The 19320-nt window shown below is 34.0% G+C and overlaps 3 protein-coding genes across 7 annotated transcripts; 2 read left to right on the top strand and 1 right to left on the bottom strand.

The window, feature by feature from the left end:
- The first annotated feature begins 279 nt into the window (after positions 1–279).
- Positions 280–9811, top strand: LOC108209481 (U11/U12 small nuclear ribonucleoprotein 48 kDa protein). 4 transcript variants are annotated; one of them, XM_064087114.1, is made up of 6 exons: positions 280–1264; positions 1601–1715; positions 3118–3225; positions 7543–8264; positions 8375–8424; positions 9456–9811. In XM_064087114.1, exons 1-4 carry the CDS (start codon positions 363–365, stop codon positions 8143–8145), a joined length of 1728 nt encoding a protein of 575 aa, XP_063943184.1. In that variant the 5' UTR covers positions 280–362; the 3' UTR covers positions 8146–8264; positions 8375–8424; positions 9456–9811. The 4 variants fall into 4 exon arrangements, with proteins under 4 accessions (XP_063943184.1, XP_063943183.1, XP_063943185.1 ...); XM_064087113.1 differs by having other exon boundaries at positions 8375–9283; XM_064087115.1 differs by lacking the exon at positions 8375–8424.
- Positions 9812–10190: 379 nt separating this feature from the next.
- On the bottom strand, positions 10191–14005 carry LOC108209482 (uncharacterized). Of its 2 annotated transcripts, XR_010288756.1 has the most exons (5): positions 13582–13869; positions 11908–12168; positions 10994–11436; positions 10551–10892; positions 10191–10433 (listed from the first exon to the last, which is right to left on the bottom strand). XR_010288756.1 is itself a non-coding variant. In XM_017380410.2 (4 exons), exons 1-4 carry the CDS (start codon positions 13883–13885, stop codon positions 11386–11388), a joined length of 519 nt encoding a protein of 172 aa, XP_017235899.1. In that variant the 5' UTR covers positions 13886–14005; the 3' UTR covers positions 11044–11385. The 2 variants fall into 2 exon arrangements, 1 of the variants encoding a protein (XP_017235899.1); XM_017380410.2 differs by lacking the exons at positions 10191–10433; positions 10551–10892 and adding an exon at positions 13880–14005 and having other exon boundaries at positions 11044–11436; positions 13582–13782.
- Positions 14006–17021: 3016 nt separating this feature from the next.
- Positions 17022–19045, top strand: LOC108207326 (uncharacterized). The gene is made up of 3 exons (XM_064086295.1): positions 17022–17498; positions 17911–18278; positions 18366–19045. The coding sequence occupies exons 1-3, from the start codon at positions 17231–17233 to the stop codon at positions 18873–18875; spliced, it is 1146 nt and encodes a 381-aa protein (XP_063942365.1). The 5' UTR covers positions 17022–17230; the 3' UTR covers positions 18876–19045.
- Positions 19046–19320: the final 275 nt, after the last annotated feature.

Below are 19320 nucleotides of genomic sequence, written 5' to 3'. Positions count from 1 at the left end.
AGGTATGATCTCTAGCACATAATGTAAGGAATGGAATGGAGTAAGGAATGAAATTTGTTAACAATTGCCCATAATATAGTTCATTTTTCATTCCATTCTTTCCGGAATCATTCACCCAAACCAAACACATACATAATTTTTTTTTTTTTTTTGACTAATATGGCTTATAGCCTTACAAAGTGAGTATCTGTTCGAAGATATTCTCGGGGTGAGCCAGAGTCGAACCCATGACCTGGGACGACAGAGGATAAACCATAATTCATATCTAATGATTCTGCAGGTATGTATTGGGTTTTTTTTTAATTGAAATCACGGGCAAGAAACCCATTCTCCGACCGAGAAAGATCGAAAAGTAAAAGACTATGGAGGCGGTGAATTCCTCCGCCATGAATCCTCCCGAAAACCCTAATAACGAGAAGAATCTCAAAACAACATTATCATCTCTGAAAACCCTAATTTATCTCTCCCATTCCATCACAACCCTCCTCTCCCCACCCACCACCACCATTTCCCCTCAACCCCCCTCCTCCCCCTCCCCCTCCTCCTCTTTCTTCTACCAAAACTGCCCCTCCGTCGTCTCTCTACCTCCCCCTACTCCCCACCCCTTGTCTCTCCCTCCTTTTTTACACCACAAGCCTCCCCATGCTCTGTCCCACACTTCCCATAATCGCTTTCTCCCCTCAGACTATATGTTTCTTCTCAAAGAAACAAATGGCTGGAATGATTACCCTTTACATTACTCTTGCATTATTCGTCGGCTTCTATTGTGTTTAGCTTCCACTAGAACCAAGCTTCTTGTTGATGTGGTCTCCAGATGGGTTCTTGTTAATGCGCCTTCCTATGGTCTTGCTATTGATGTTTTCGTTAAGGATCATGTTGTGCTGTTGTTGAGGTCGTGTTTGAGGCCGATTCTTACTGAAGCGGTTGCTCTCGGTGATGGAGATGTGAATCAATTTTATTTTAGCTGTCCTGTTTTGTGTCAAGTATTGGGGTGGTATGGAACACAAGTGGGTATATTGTTCGGGGAAATGAATGGCAAGTTGTTTGCTCTGGGATTGTTCAAGCACTTGGTATTGAATGTTACGATGAACTTGTTGATGTTTAGTGATAAAACAATTGAGAGTGGCAAGGATGATTTTGTCTGTGATGGGGAGGTATCCGTTTCTCAAGTAGAAGATGCCGTTGCAGCATTTCGTGAGAGGTCATTGCTTGAACAAAAAATGAAAGCTGCTCGGACCTTGAGGCAGCTTAATCGTTCACAACGGTATAACACTTCTGTTCTTATGGCTGTGTATTTTACTTCATCCTTTTAGTTATTGAGTAATCATTTCTTAATACTCCTTGGTTCGTTTGAATATTGTAAGTTGTACATTTCTTTTTATGTTTTTGGATGATACTAACATGGTAAGGTTTGAATATGTATAATTGTCTATTTCGTTGTTGGTAGCAAGTATTATTTGTTACTAGTAAATATGAAAACATGCCTTGTTTCTAACACGGAGCCTGGAGTAAATTTAATGATGCTCCCTGTTTACTTACTTGAATAAGTCACTGTAATGTGTTTCTAAAGAAGGGCCTAATGTCTTTATTCTGAATTTAGAGCGGCTGAGCATGAATATATATCAAAGAGAGCTGAGGAAGAGAGGCACAAGCGCCCGGACTACAAGCCTATAATTGAACATGATATGTTCTCTTGGCAGCGGGGACATAATAAGGTAAATTTTAGTGACATGATTCCTGGTAAAGGAGTTATAAATAAAAATATGTGGTTTTATGCTTCAACGAAATTGGGCCTTCTGAAATCAATAAAGCTATGTTTCCATATTCAGGGGATTTGGCCGGTATGTGGAAATGGTCTGTATGATCCTGAAATTTTGAAATATTAGGATTCTATGAATAGATAAAGGCGGCGAATGTTAGGTCGTCACACGACTGGAATGTGATATAATATAAAAACCTTTACATTTTAAAACACGGTCTTCCGGTTATACACTAAACTTAATAAAAATTGTGCGACAAATTGTCCGATGTTGCGCAGCTTGGTAGCGCGTTTGTTTTGGGTATAAAATCTCACAGGTTCAAATCCTGTCATCCCTACCTATTACTTCTTCGTTGAGAAGTAACGAGGGATCAATCATGATCGATTCCAATTATATTAGGGTTAAAAAAAGTGTCTTTACGTTCTTATCTTTTCTAATAAGATAACCCTCTTAGTTCAGTTCAGTAGGACGGGGGTCTCCAAAACCCGTCCAGTATGAAAGTTTGTATTTGCATGTGAATATATCATATATTTATGTTCTAGACCATATTCTGATGTTTTTGTTCCTATATTTTAACGTGTTTGTTTTAGATGTTGTTTCTATATTTGACGATGATTTTTTTAAGGTTGTAAATATTGCGGAAAATTTTAAGTTTAAATGGGTAAGTAGGTCTTTTACTTACATTTTAAAGTTTTTTTTAACGTCCAGGCATGCTATATGCTATATGTGAATCTTATACTATAAGAGTAGCACTTGTAAGTCAAAAATACGATATGGTACCAGTTGGAAAAGGCAAAAATAGAAGGATGCTACTAAGAAACTCCCTTCTTTTTGTTGTTGGGTATTAATTTAGATAAGACATCCGTATTAATTTGGATAGTACAACAGACAAAAATTATACATAATCTTTAAACTTGATTTTCTAAGGATTTTGTAATTTACAAATGATATTATTTCTAAACCTATGATATTAAGATTCCAGTATTAATACCTGTTTATATGTTTTTTTCTCCTTTCTCATCCTTTTCTTTGTGCATCTTTAGTTCATCTCATCAGTGTTCATTCACTTGGTCAAAGTCTAAATTTCTCTTAAAGAATATGACGAGGAATAAGTTTGTGTTCAACTGTACAACCATCCAACACAGGTAAGGTGGATGGCTGTGAAACTAAGAAGTCCTTGGAACATTGAGCCTATGCTCTGTCCTGTAGTGGGCACATGTCCGGTTGCATGTATTAGGTTCAGTCGAGTATGGTGATAAATTCAAAGGGTGTAATAGATCTTCATCATCATTTTTGGATATGAACTTAACATTTTAATTGGTTTTGTCTCTTTGATCCCATTATTTTAATTTTGCAGGATAAAAGTATTACCAAGTCAAGAGAAGAGTTGTTGGCTGAAGAAAGGGATTACAAACGTCGAAGAATGTCATATCGTGGCAAGAAAATAAAGAGAACAACAACACAGGTTATGCAAGTCCAATATGTTATTTTCATTTGATTTGTTTTGAAATTTCTCTTTGTTGTGAGTGCTCCAATCACAATACTTCAAATAGAGTTTTGACACCATTTAGAGCCCATCTGGTAAACTTAAATAAATAAATTGCTTATGGCAAAAAGCTACTTATGGTGGAACGTGAAATGTGAAGATTTTAAGTTAGTATCTATTTGTTTGGCCATGTAGAGTTTTTAGAATTCACTATATAAAACTTAGTGTAGGTTGAAAAATCATAATTTTTCTATTTTAAATGGTATGGATGTGAATATCTTAACAAAATAAGCAAATATACAAATTTTAATCAGATATTAAGGAATTGTAATTATGAATCTGTATTATAAATACAAAACTAACTTATAGCTTTAAAATTGCTAAAGAAACTAATATTATTATAAAAATGATGCTTCACTTCATTAAACAAAATAAAATTTTGTATTCAATATCATATTGGTAAGATAGCATCCTCTGTTTGGTTGGATTATCAAAAAGATGATTAGAATATAGTTTCCATGGTGAACATATGTAATAGTTCGCCGTGGTGAATTTTTGAAACTCTTTTTTGTTTGTTTTATGCATAACTTATAGATTATAAAAAATATGAAAATAAAAGGAATGATAACATCAACTTCTATTAAATCAAATCACAAAACAAAATATGTTAAAAGAAGTACCTCCACCAACTTCTAAATTTTAACTTTATCTCTTTAAGTCATTTTGTAACTTATTACATAAGCACACAAGCACACAAGCTCTCTATATATATTAACGGCAACAAGGGAAAAACGCGACAAATTTTTTTACCTTGAATTATCAATTATACCTACCCAAAAATATAATTACAAAAATTACATTATTAAATTCATTTATTACCCAAAAATTATATTATGTCTTCACTTAATTTATTTACACAATAAATACTTGTGTTAATTGCACTTGTCACATTTTATTGAGCCCACTTTATAAAAATGTATTTCATATATAATCTCTAATTAATTCATTTACACAAACAATATTAAATGTTATCAGTTAATTAGTTTACCCAAAAAATTATTTATGTGAATTGAACCAATAATCGGAGTAGAATTATAAAATTATCCGTGAAAAACTGGACATTGGTACATGATTTATTTTTAGTATGTGTAGATTTGGTCCAGTATCATTTTATGCGGATATAAATCGATTTAGATATTAAGGTCTAGATCCAATTTGAATATGAGAGTTAGTATCATAATTTCTATCATCTTTTTTGTATGATCGTCCGAATACGGGTCAAGTATTATCCACCAATATTAATAAATGTTTTATTTGAACTATATAAATGATTATCATTTATTTTAAAATAAATATAATAATATTAAAACACATTAGTCATGATTCAAAAATTTAAAATACATATATTTAATATATATGATGATAATTGTTCCATTTTTATGGGTGGATAGATGGTATTTCGTGAAAATTTTATAGACAATATTAAGAAACAATAAAATGGCTATTTACTTGCATATCTAATGGGCTAAAAATATAATGGTTTGACCGAATACGAATCATGGATCATAAAAGGACATTTGGATATGATCATTTTATAAAAGATATGAGACCTAGTCGAAGGTGCTCATATCTTGGATCATATTTTATCTAAGTAATAATTCGTCAGATTTGGATTATTTGTAAAACGAATATGTGACATGTATCTTTTTTTTGAACCATTTGATCTTGCGCAAGTTACGTACTTATGACCGTTCATTTTGGCTAGTTTAGCAATACCCCCCCCCCCCACACACACACAAATATGGACTTATTCTTAGGAAAAATAATATTTGTCGACTTACTTTCTTTAGAAACAAGTATTTAAGGGTTGTTTAGCTTTACACATGTCTTAGAAATGGATTCTAAGGCTAAGGGGTCATTTGTTAAATCTGAACAGTTATTTCTGGACGAGTTAAATTTCTGAATGAGAGTTAATCTGAATGAATGTCGAATGTTGTTGTTTGTTATAGTCCTTTTTCTAATTTATCTGGATGACTAGCTCATAATTACTTTTAAATATATTATTTTATTCATTAATTGGTATTATTACGTTTATAATTTTTTAAATAATTCAAATTAAATAAGAATATAATTATTGAAATTGATAATTTATTTCAACTCTATGATTTATATTATAAAATTAAATTTACTATGTTGTTTATAATAAATGAAACTTAAATCATATAATAATTTTTTAAAAATATGTAACAAATGTTTCCTATCAATTTAAATTGAAGTTTAATGATTGTAATTGAAATTAATAATCAAACAACAAAATATCTATACATTCTACCATTGTATTTTAATATAGACGTCATTTTAAATAACTAATATCTTCACAAAATAAATTTTAATCGGCTGATATATAAAAATAAATTGTAATTTTTGTATTTCATATACTTATATTCGACGACTTTTTTAATTTTAAATTTTAATGTTTCTATAATATATATATATATATATATATAATATTTTTTAAATATTTAATTGTGAAATACAAATGTCAATTCTTTTTTATAATTGAGCTCATTAACATATATTAAATATGAAGTATTTTTTAAATGTCAAGAATTTTAATATTTCATATTTATAAACTAATTAAATATAGATTTATAAACTAAAAAAAAATCAAATATAACAAACATTTAAAAAAATCAAATATTGTTATAATATTGATTCAATTTTATTATTGTCCCGGAGAAGTACATCTGGATGATTGAGCCAATAAAATTACTATGTCTCGTCTAGAAGATTTCTCCTCTCGTCCAGCTCAACACAGGACAACCAAACAATCTTAATGAGATTAAAATCTGAACGGAACCTTTAATCTTGTCATTCACCTGTTATCAAATGACCCCTAAATCAATGGAATACTGTGGCAAATAAATAATCACCATATATATGGTTAAAGAATGAATTAGCCTGATAAATATTGATACATAAATACCCTTTCCTTATTGGTCGTAAGGTATCATAACAAGATGACCGACTGATAAATTTGTTACATAAATAGCTTTTAATTTTTTTAAATAAAAATAAATATTTATTAATTTAATAATATATAATATAAAATAATATAAATATATGTATTTTTTTATAAATATATAAGATTTTTATATTATATACTCCCTCCATACCATCCAAATGTTTACATTTGGGTTGGGCACGGAGGTTAAGAAAATAAGTAAAGTAGTGTGAAAAAGTTAGAAAAGTGAGGATAGTGGTTGAACCGATTAATATTTAATGTATAAAATAAATATAGTGGAGAAAACTAGTTGGAGTAGTTGATTTTTATATTATAAAAATTTATTATATTTAATAAGTTTTGAAATGTAAAGAGTTGGATGAGACATCTCAAAAAAGAAAGTGTAAAAAAATGATTGGGACAAAGTATATAATTTCGGGTCAATTTCGAGTAACCTGAATTCAACCAAAAATGACCCGCTTTTTCGGGTTGATTTTGGTTCGACCCGAATCCGAAAAATTCCAACCCGGACTCGTACTTTACGGGTTGAATTGGTGTCGGGTTGTGGAGTCGGGTGGTCGCCACCCCTACATAAAATGTATAATTGTGTCAATAATAAAAATATATTTTGAGAATAAGGTAGAACATTTTTATCAAGTACACATTGAATGTACTCCATTAGAGGTAATAAGTCTGATTGATTGTATAAAATACATAGATCATAAGTTAAAAGAAAAGAAAATTATCAACAATATAGTTGGCTGAAAATGGCAAAAGGGATGGAAAGTGGAGCTGTTTTAACTTTTAAAGCATATGATGCAAAGGGGTGGGTTTGAAAGTCTTATAAGTGAAATAAATGCCTGTTAAGCAAGTCAATGTGTGCGAACAAAAATTAGCCTTCTTATCTTGCACCGAGATTTTATTTCAAATTTAGCAAAAAAAAAAAAAAAGAGATCTTATTCTAAATTGGATCCCAGGCTTTCAGATGCTTACGAAGACGCACCTGTAATGTTTCATGAACATTCCTTATTTTCCCATTTAAAATGTTTAGGGCCTATATTTGCGCAAATATATATTAATTTTTTTAAATTAAATATCATCGATAAAAACGAATTCCTAGGTCCAATAACTTGCTATAAATCTAGTCCGAGTCTGTGATACAAGAGGGAAGCAGTATTTCTTTACAATAATAAATGTTTTTGAATCATTAAATCGGCAAAGATCTACCTTTATATATTTACTCTTCTAGTTCTCTATTTTCTCATTTTATCTTACAACTAATGCTGATTCAGGTAATGAGGGATATAATTGAAGAATACACGGAAGAAATCAAGGCAGCGGGGGGGTTTGGTCACCTGCAGCATGTGGCTGAAGAATCTGGAAAGACTGCTTCTGACTCGTTGCCAGTGAGTCATACATCTGCAGACAATGTGAGTGAGAAAGGAAGTGCGGCGACTTATAACAGGACACACTCACATTCCTATAAAGAAATTAAATCTACAATGATAGTCGACCAGTATCCTAAAGATTTCAATCAATTTAGACGTAATCAGAAAGCTGACACAAACAGATACGACAGAAGTCATAATTCCAAGAGCCCGGAGAAACTAAGAAATAAGGGTTATACTGGTACAGTCGAGCAGAGTAGTGTTCGAGGACAACATGATGGTAAAGAAGGGCATAAGAAATCATCTAGACGAAGCTCAGAGAGTAATTACAGCAGCTCCCGTGAGCATAGCAGACATAGAAAGGAGCGATTCAAAGGAAACGAGGATAAATCTAGACCTGAAAGAAGTGTAGGCAGGAGTCACAGATCTGACTCTGTTGCACATAAGAAATTTAAAGACAGATATGATCCTTCTGAATCTTGGATCACAGATGAGGATAATCTCTAATGTTGTGGGCATGTTAGACTCTAGATATTAGGAAAAATATGCTTTGGTATACTATCAATGGAGTATTTGCTTTTCCTAGTGAGTGTGATATGTATGGGATCATTTCTCTCAGCTTGTTGGTAAGACTTTGTCACACTTGCATGCTAATCACTCTATGATTTCGAGCTGTTTTTGTTAGAAACGTATTGAAAATCTTTATTGTAACTCTGTTTCGTCACAAACTTTGCAGTAAGAAGTAATTCTGGCTTCACCCATTATCCACAGCTGTATCCTCCCTCCGTATCCTTGACTGTTACATTGGTTTATATTATTTTTATTCATAATCTGTGTGCTTAGTGAACATGTAATTGCAATAAATATTATTGCTGAAAATAGTAAATGATGTGGTTGATTCCTTACTTGTTCTCACATGCTTGCAAAATTCAAATATTTGTTTTTTTTCTGAAGCATGTACTGCATATTGCTCGCTAAGTATTTCTCTGTTGCAGTATGACTTTCGTTTATGGGTAATGCGACAAAGAATATGTTGGATGATATGCGGTGTTTGGACTTCATGCAGCAGCTATATATCTTTTGGGTCCTGGTCCCAGCAAACACGTGCTTTCTGCCTTTGGATGAATATCCAGCGATCAGGATTATAGCAATTATTTAACACGTTCAGTGTTTTTAACCGCTGGACCGGTAAATGACTCCGTCCACCGGTTAGAAAGGGCAACATGTTTTAAAAAATGTTATAATCCTGGCCGCTGGATATTCATCCAACGGCCAAAAGATGGGGACGAGGACCCATATCTTTTATATCTAAACATCATGAGTTTCCTACATATAAAAATATATACCTGGAATTTCATGACAACTCCTTCCATTCTTTTGAGTAACGATGGCTTTCGATTTTATATTCTGGCCCTAGATGTTATATCATTATTATTATATTTATCACTCTTTAACTAACTCTCTTTATAGTCAATATATATGTTTGTCCTCAGTTTGAGTTATGTGACTTATAGTGGACCCTTTACGTTTACTGGTGGAGTTGTGTAGCTGAATAATCTTGATTGAAACCAGCATCTTGAGCTTTGATAATTTTACTGAATTATGATATCAAACACATGTTAGGACGAGGCACACCATGTGAAAGGTGAAAATATTGATTTGCGTACCTGCTGTTGTACAATCTAAGTTGTTCATGCATTATTGGGAACTTCTACTTGTTTAAAAGCCCAATTTATATCCTCTATCCAAGACTATCATGTTATTTGTCTATACGTTTAAGATAATTCATCAGTGTCTAATGTTCATATTTCATGCAGTGGATCTTGCTTCTAGTGGAATGTCACAGAGATTACAAGTTTTGTGCACTCGACAATTTTTGTATTGCGACTTGTTCTTACTGCCCTAAATTCTTGGTCCTATTCTTTTCAGTTGCCTTACACCTTGTGTTCTTCATATGAGTATAATCTTACTAAATCAAATCATGGGATATCAGGTGGCGAAATACAGAGTATCATTTTCATGCCTATGTTTGCTAGGACTTGGTTATTGAGTTTATATGTAAGAAAGGCAGAAGATCTGGTCTGTAAATATACTGTCAATCACTTATTTAACATGTTTGTTTTGTTTAACATTTTATGTGAAATGCTAAATTTTAGTCGATCTTAATTGGTGAGACCAGCTTGTGAAAATTCAATTGTCACTACATTGTTGTACCATCTCTGCTTTTTTCTGTTAAAGGTAACTTCATACTTGTCTTGGCTGTTTGGATAAATAAGTCCACTAACTTTTTTGGGGCTTCACGAGAAGTTATAAGTAGTAATCCAAGAGTGTCCTAGTGATGTTTTATATCACTAAGACAAGCTGTTCAAGCCTTATTTTTTAGGCACATCTTTGTTTGCCCTATCCTAGATTTTATAGTAAAATATTACCCACTCTCTCTTTCTCTCTCTTCCTTATATTGTTTTTTTAATGATGAAACAAAACTTTTAATAATAAAATATTAAATATGTAATGAGGATAAGGCACATTGTTGGAGTTGAAGTTAGTGAAGTATGTCCTAAATCATTGGGACTAATAACTAGGACACATAAATAAGTCCACTAACTTTTTTGGGGCTGATGATGATTCCTCTCTTTCAACTATGTGAATAACTTCAAACTCTCCACTTGTACCCTTCCATTGGAGATACATTTTCTTTAACATCTTAAGGAACCGATATCTGCTGAGTCTAACTCTAACCTATACCTCTCCAGAAATACTATCACTCTTTTCCTGTAAAGTTGAGAGAATGACACCTGCAAATAAAACCAAAGATTTAACACTTAAGAACTTGTACCTCTATTCTGGCTTTGTTTGGATCGAGACAGAACACTAGGGTGAAGACATGCACTACTATGTAATATTGAACTTACCTTGGACCCATCATATCCTGTAAACACCGTGTTTTGATTCCATAGCATCTACAATCTCATATCCTTTGTTTTCTCAATCTCTAATTTTACAATTTGTGCACAGGTGAATGGTATTCTTGAAACCCAAATAAGTTCACAATTTTGGCCCCAAAGGGATCAATAAATTCGCCACCAGGTCCAAAAATCACAAGACTGGCTACTTATCCTGATATTGACGATACGTTAGTCTGGAATACTGGAATATCCGCTTCAACTTCTTATAATCTGGGTCTGTTCTTGGGTCTTCAAAAGGGAGTTCCAACCAAGGCATAGTCTTGAACGGTTTCCAGAATGATTCTTCCTCTGTACAGCAAGATTTTTTTTTGTCGGAAACGTAAGCACAACCTCAAAGTTTTTACTATTTTTAATGAAGTAGATTTACTTATAAAAAAAAGGTTACTCACATTTAGCTTTTACCGAGATCAAATCCAGAGTTCGTTTGTTTGGACAATAATGAATAGGGAAAGATACTGCATTCCCTGGTAAGAAGTCGAATTTTATTACCTATGGGGTCGAATGTCAATACTCCCAGATTGCCTGCCGCTGTATAACTAAAGAGGTTTTTGCTTTCCAATCATCAGATGTTGTTATACACGTATAACTGTATTGCATTTTTGCAATTCTACATTCTACATTTTAACCAATGCTAGAGCAACTTAGACTAGCTGTAAAGATTTCTTTCATTCCTTTAAGATTGTAATATACTACTGGATGTCCTTTGGGAAAATTCAGTTAGCCTTGGAATCCTGTTTTGTAGGGCTCGCTTCAGAAGCACCTGCATCTTCTAAAATATAAACTATCTCGTATGTGGCATAAAACATCTTGAAAAGAATCCAAACAACTTCTTCTGCACAAAATATGAAAACAAAGACATATCATATGTCTATTAGACTTCATCAGACGTGTCCGTGTATGAAAGTATTTCTAGAAAATGACTGCAACTTATCTAATGTTCCCAACAGATCTCTGTGCAGACTCATCCCTAATTATGTTGTGTTTTGGAGGAATTTAACCAGAAATTTAGTCCAAGTTATATCATGGATGAAAATGAGTACATGTGATAAGATAGTTTGGATTGCGTCGTTCTTATTAAAACTATTTATATGGTGCTTATGAAAACAGACTACTCTGTGCAGAAGGTTATTTTATACCATGATATTTTATTTTATTTTGTTAAACCAGCAGCAAGCCTTAAACCCCACTGTCCAACCATCTGGGACACTAGTAAAGCAGTTCCGTTATTCATGTTCCATATGACTGACTTGCAAAGCATGTATAATGCACAATATTTGAAGTTTAGTAAAGAAGAGAGACTCACTCTCTTGGAATTTTGTAGGGCTTCGGAAGGAACTTGATACAAATCTTCGTCCACAGGTTTAGTGATGGGTGGAATTCTGCGGTGAGAAACAGAAACAACAGCACTGGATATATTTTGGGTCTGAAGCTGATTAGGCCTCTTCTGTCTACCCTTGTAAGAATTCTTCTCTGATTTCTTCTCATGTGCCAGAAAATGTGAATAGGTCTTGATGGTAGGATTCCCCTTCTGTACATAAGCGCTCGGTTGAGTAGCTGAGTTTGGCTGTTCAAAATTAGCTGTATGTTAGGCTCTGGATTGCTGTTCAAAGTTAGATGCATGAAATAATGATAAAAAAAAGTGCTGTAGAAATAATTAGATGATTGACTGTGGTGTTGTTTTCTATCTGTTAAACAGAATAGGATTATTAAATATCTGTAAAACGAAAATGTCAATTATCAACTAAATAAATATGATTAAACCAAAAACAATGTTCCACAAAAGGCGAAAATAAAAGACATATGATCCTACGCTGCTATTTTTGAGGAAGTTGGTAGTGTCGGCGTAGGGAGTGTGATTCGAGATGCAAATGGAACCTTTGTTGGTGCTAGACATCGCAAGTTTGAAGCTCAATTATCTCTGCGAGAAGCAGAGGCTCTAGGACTAAAGGAGGCTTTATCATGGACAAAGAGATTGGGATTCAGAAGCTGCATCTTTGAGACAGATGCAAAGACAGTAGTGGAAGCGATTAAGGTGATCAAAGGGGTGTTCTTATTTTCATACGATCGTATCAGATTGTGTTGAACTTTTAAAGCACTTTGATAATGTGCAAGTTGATTTTATTCATAGGTCTGCGAACGGTGTTACTCATACATCAGCCAGGGCATCACGTTCTATGTCAAGCTCTCAGGAGTGGATACGTGTCGCTTCGGGGTTTATATCTGATGTACTGATTATTGATTCTATTTAATGAGAAGCAAGGCTGTTAATAGTACTCTCTCTATTTAAATATGCTCGTCTCTAACTTTTCTTCTGCATTTTTCAAAATTTTGATCATATAAGTGAATACATAGAATAGAATTTATTAATTTATTTGGATATAAATATTAAACAAAATATTTAATTAGAAAATATAAAATTTAACATTCTATCTACGTGCGAAATGGCCTAACATCTGCCGTCTGCATCTCAGAAAATAAGGAGTAATGTGAAATGTGGTGCCGTGCCGACATCTCCCCAACAAAGATAAGATTGGAACATGCATACTATGACTATATGCGTAGTATACGCTTACCCACGAATGCATGATGATGGAATCATTGAAATATCCCATGGTGGCCTCCACCCCAAAGTCAAATATATTTCCCTTCACTTTGTGGTGTTCTAACACTAATACTCTGATTTTTCTATTAAGTAATTTTTGGTAAATATTTTTTTAACATTTATATTTTGATTTGATTAAAAATAATTGATTAATCAAATAATTTCGATAAATCTCTGATAAATTCTGACAGCCAAAGGCCATCATAGTTTTAAAACTCGGATCTCCACTTCTCCGGTGATAATTCCGACCTTCATGTTATCCATGATCAAACTCATGGATATCAAGTATTATAATTTTGCTCCATAAATTTTTCAGCTCATGTACATATTCTATATATGCAAAACAAGTAACTAAGAAATCAATTGTTGTATTACCTTTGTGTAAGGAAGATGAGGAGGGTGATTCCTACTTGGCGCAGCAACATAATGATCACCAAATTCACGGGAATGACTAGGTTTTAAGCCTGCTTGTCTAGCATTTTCGAAATATTGAGTGATGGGAAGCTCCTTGACTTGATCCCAGTTCCCGAACGCTGGAATTTGACCACTGCGGCCTTGTGGTTTTCCTCTGTATATCTGCACTCAGACATAGCCCACGTCAATTCTGGATCATTGAGTAGAAACCCAAATAATACTAATAGATACCAAAGTGATGGTTCTCCACAGGACTTACATTCATTTTAGGCGCCCTGAACAACGAGGAAACTAGTCATCAATATCTGGTCTATAAATAGGTGGAGTAGGAGGGGTCATATATTGCCATATTGGAAGCGTGCGGAATTTTATAGGACTAGGATGATAATTATTTAATAGTAATAAGTTTTCTAAAATAGGACGGATGAAACATAGAGGGTGCTTGTTTAACGCTTAAAAGCCCGGTTTCTGAGTTTATAAACTAGAAACATTTATTCATATCGTTTGTGTAATAAGTCAAAAAGCACTTATAAAAAATTAGGATTGCTAACTTTTGTTTCTCGGCTTTTGTTTTTTCCTCAAACACTTATAAATTTTAACTTGGTTTTTCTTATCTTAAGCTCATACAAACCGCCCATAAATTTGGTATATGCCAAACTCTTCACGGGAAAGGACTGGGATAGTCAACTTGGTACAGTAGTACTATAAATATGTTTTCTAGTATTCGTAACGTGATTGGGACACCTCTTTTTGTTCACACTCTAAAGTCCAACCATACGTTGAGTTCTTGCCATTTTTCCTCTGCTCCCGCGGTACAAGGAAGATATTCCAAATAATCGATCCCACTTCCCAGCAGGATGACTAGATTTCACACCTCGATTTCTAGTGCTACGTACATAGAGGTATGCAAAACCATTAAACCAATCCAAACCAAACCAAAATTGTGAATTTGGATCCATTTGAAATCACATTTAGAAAAATGGATTTGGTTTGGTTTTTAGTCTCACATTTCTCACAAAATATGGTTCTAACCACATTTGGTCTCACTTTTAAGATTTCTTATAACTCTCCACACACTATTAGGTTCCTTTTCTTTTCTTTTTTTCTTTTTGCTAATTATCACACATGCACATCCCATGATTCGAACTCATGACCTTACTTGGAGAAGCCAAGAGCTTAAACCACTCCATCAACTCACACACTCACACATGCTTTTGTTATATTTAGTATTCATTATATTGTGATTTGAGTGTATTAACTTTTGTTCATTATATAAAATTTATTTTTATTTACTAAACTAGTTACCCATAATTCAAACTAAAACCATAACCACATTTATTAATATATGGTTTGGAAATAGTTTTGGTTCATCTATCCAAACCAAATCCATTTTATAAGAACCAAAACCAAACCAAAACTACATTTTGCCACCTCTATACGTACATACTCTAATACTCTAGTTTTGACTTTTTAATCCACTACAAAATATTTTGATTACATACATGTTACGATCAATTGTATGCTAGAACTCTTGTCGATCGTGACATTAAAAGAGTAACTGTGGGAGTTAGGATAGAAGTATCTTCTCCTTCTAACTCCCGCTTATTAACTTATTTATTTTCACTTTTAATTCATTTTTTACTTTAAAGAAGAATTTTTTTTTTAAGTTTGCCTAATCGACCACATAATTTCTTGATTCACTTCTGATGTGAAAATAATTAAGAAGTTTTGAATGTTTTTGTGTGAATGAAAATCGTAATTGAGGATGAATAATTTTGCACTAATGTATATATAGCTCCGTTTTGTCAATCGGTGGTAGCCGAACGAGGTGAGGAGTGGGAGGTAGTTACATGAAGTTAAGGAATTCGTCGCTTACGAGTAGCGTTCTAATTGACTCAGTTTATAAGCTGATCTAATTGGTACTCCCTCTGTCCCATTTTAACTGATGTTTGACTTTTTAATACGTATATTGAGGTGTAAAAAAACAATATCTACACTCAATAAAAAATTTCAATTCTTATATCAAATAAAAGTTTAGACTCTAAACTTTTATTTGATATAAATTTTATAAAAAATATTCATATTTAGATGTAATTTTTTTAACATCTTAAAATACGTGTAAAAAAGTCAAAAGCAGTTAAAATGGGACGGAGGGAGTACACTGTTTGGGTGGGTTATATGTGAAGTTTTAAACATCAGATTTTGACGATCATACAACCCACGCGGAGTTTGAGGAAATTTTTTTCAATTCAAAGAAAAATTCAATTGGAACGAAACTTGAGAAACAGAATTACGAATTTTAAATACCAAATCCTATTCGATTTCAAGCTCCCTTGTATATTTTTTTAAGTATTAAAATACTTTTATTCTAGAAGATATTGAGAGTTTTTTCATTAGAGATATATGCCTACTTTGAAATATTGAGAGAGAGAGAAGTGGGTGATTTTTACTTTCTCTTATTCAAAGATTTAAACGTTGAAGGTGTTTATCTATTCTCAATAATAGTTTAATTATGTGTTTTTTAATTTCTTGTTTTTTGTTAGTTTAATTATGATTGAGTAGATTTATAATCTTGGATTTAGAAAAAAACGCAACTTGATTTTAGATTTATTACAAAATAATCACATTTATGCTGTTTAAATGATTTTTATAAAATATTTTAGTTTTGAAAACCATAAGTTTAATCCACATTTCAGAAAAATTGAAATAGAAGTATTAACACAAGTTGTGGACTTGTGGTTGGGTTTCTGACAAAGGTATCATGTAAGACCACGCAATATGTTAACTACATTTCTGATACAACAAAGATTTCGAAGTCACTGGGCCAGAATAAGCCCAACACCGAGTAGCAGCCCAAACATCAAAAAAAGACCTCTTTTGTTGCTACATGGGGCCTTTTCCCATGAAATATGAATGTTGCTTTTCTTTCTCTTTTTTTTTTAATTATTATTATTATTATAAACTTTACTTAAATTTAGACATTGCATTTCGTATTAATTGGATCAGTTTCGCATGGAGTTCAATAATATTAAAACATCCTTAAAGAATAATTTGAGAAAAAATAACATTCCATCAGTCTCCTCAATCTCATAATTTTGTCTTATGTTTAACTTTTCAAAATTAAATTATTCTATATTTGAATGATAATTAAAACCTTTTAATTTATTATTTACTAATTTAAAAATTGATCCTTACAGTAGGTTGTTTAAAGTTTTAATGACATAATTTTTAGAAATTATATCAATTATATGCTGTAGTTATTTTATTGGTCAAAATTATTCAATTTGATTTGTGAAAAATCAAATGAGACTAAATTATGGGACGGGGAGAATAATGTATATTACTTCTTTTTGAAAGAAAAATATTTGTTTTGTTTTGTAGGCTTTTGAGTTGGAGGGAAACCAAAAAGTCATTGCGCGCATTGGATGACCTTGGGAACCGAAAGCTTGGGACTTGTCTTGTCATCCTCGTTTCTTTAAAGAAACCCTTTTGAATGCTCTTTTTATTTTAAACATGATTTTTGTGGCTCTTTTATTTCTTCTCCTTCTGTGTAGGTAATCTCCTCTCTTCGCAAAATCTCCCTTTTTTTACCTTTTGTCCAGATCTGAATATGACTTCTTTGAGAGTCACACGACGTCGTAGCTCGGCACCGAAGGCCGCCGCTGGTGGTTCTCCAGGTTTATCTCGTACCTTTGAGAGTATGGCGCCACTGCCACGCACCACTGTACCCCATTCTAGTTCTCATAGTTTTGCTTCTTTAGAAGGGGATGTTGAGCCTGTTAAGATGGGTGGGTTTGTCAGTCCTGATGTGGTGATGAAAGTGAATGTCAATGGGGATGGTTTCGCTAGAGAGGACGGAGGCACCGTAGAGGACACTGGTACGTTCTTTGGAGTCAAATCAAAAAATCTTTTAATTGTCGTACCACTTTGACAGCACAGAGCTCTAATATATGAGGGCTTCCCTAATATTGTGCCTTTGATATTGGTTATGTACATCACCTTCCTCGCCGTTCTGATAAGATGTGCCTCGTGATGGTTGGACCTATATGGAAGGGGACGATCTTAGTCACGCTCTGTCGTGGACTGTAGCGTCTGTCGGTGCTTAATCATTTGGCACCGCTTCCTGAAACATACCTGAATGACTTCCATGGGCGTGTTGAACTCTATAGATTTGATGATTTGTGTGATGTTAAATTTTTGACTACGCGTTGTTGTAAGGTTTCTTTTAATTAGCCGTGTCTTGTATTGTTATCCTCCCTTGCTAATTGTGTTCCTTTGTTCCTTTTGTAGTGGCCGAACAACTTTTGAGGCTTTTAGTGGAGTCGCGGCCCAAAATGCCTAGTAAGGCCATACCAGCTATGCAGGCGAAGCGTGGGGCTACATCAATGGCTGCCAGGACACCAGAGACTCTAGAGAAAGAAGTCACCTCGCGGGCAAAAGAGGTACTCGTGGTGATACTTGAGTCTGAGGTGGGGGCTGATAAGTTCGAGCTTTTTTTGAGGGATTGTAAACGTCATTCGAAGGATGGAGAAGGTCACTCGCGCCCTCCCCATCAAAAGAAGCCTAAAGAGTTTGTTTCCCTTGTGGCTGATGTCGTTGTTGCTGCTAAGGCATCCTACCGTGAAGAAGTTAAACGCCTCAAGGGGCGTCTTGATCAGGTGTGTAGCTGAGTCGTTTTATTGCTTCATCTTCGGTATTGTACTTAATGCACCTGCTTTGTACCCTTTTGAACTTTTGTTTTGTAGGTTGTTCAAAGTTTTGCTCGGGTGTTTGCTCTTGGAGAGGCGATGGATAAGACTGAGGAGATGGCTCGTATCCGACGCGATCATGAAGTGGCGAAGCGTAGGAGTGCTGAAGTGGAGGAGCGTCTGAGTGCTGAGGTGACAGAGTTAAAGATGAAGAACGCTGATCTCGTGACTGATAATGAGTTGTTGAATGATCTGATCACTTCTTACCAGAAGATTGAGGCTGAGAACACCACCATTGCTGCTGCAATCAAGGCCGAACATGAGAGGGTGTTGAACTCTTTGCGAGATGAGAAGCGTGGTTTGGAGGAATCACTTGGGAAAGCGCAAGCTGATTTATCTCGATGTCGTGAAGAAGCTTTGAAGGCTGTAGAGGATGGTTATCAGGTGTGCTGGGATCGAGCTGTTGAAGCTAGATATGACATGAAGGATCATACCTTCACGAAGTACTGCGAGAGTTTGGTAATTTCTGAAGACGGTGATGGTTCTTCAAATCATCTTGCTGATTAACTAGTTTTACCTTTTGTCGCTGGGGAATGCCCCTAAGAGCGTTGTAAGCACTTTGAGATGATCTGTTGACTCTGTTGCTTCAAACTTTTTTTTCTGTGTTTGTTGAATTCTGATTCTCTTTTGTCCCGCTTGTGGGAGTAACTAGTGTTTGGTGTATGCTTGTTATATTATGCTGGTTTTGAAAGTAATTCTGGCTCTTGTTCTTGAGTTGCTCCTTTTTTTAGATCTTTGTTTCTTGCATTATTAGTAGCTGTGTTGGAAATTTGGAAGTATAAATAAAAGTAAAGTGGGAGTTTTGCATATAAACTTGTTTCATAATTGTAGGTTGATATATGATGGTGTTACTACTGATAGTATTTTTTGAGGTGGACTGCGTTCTAGGTGTGGGGGACTGGCGACCCGTCGAGGTGACAAAGGCGATAGGTGCTCGGCCTCACCACCTTGG

Source organism: Daucus carota, chromosome 2, assembly GCF_001625215.2.
Source record: "Daucus carota subsp. sativus chromosome 2, DH1 v3.0, whole genome shotgun sequence".
In the NCBI taxonomy this organism is placed as follows: domain Eukaryota; kingdom Viridiplantae; phylum Streptophyta; class Magnoliopsida; order Apiales; family Apiaceae; genus Daucus; species Daucus carota.
This window is presented reverse-complemented; position numbering and strand designations above follow the sequence as displayed.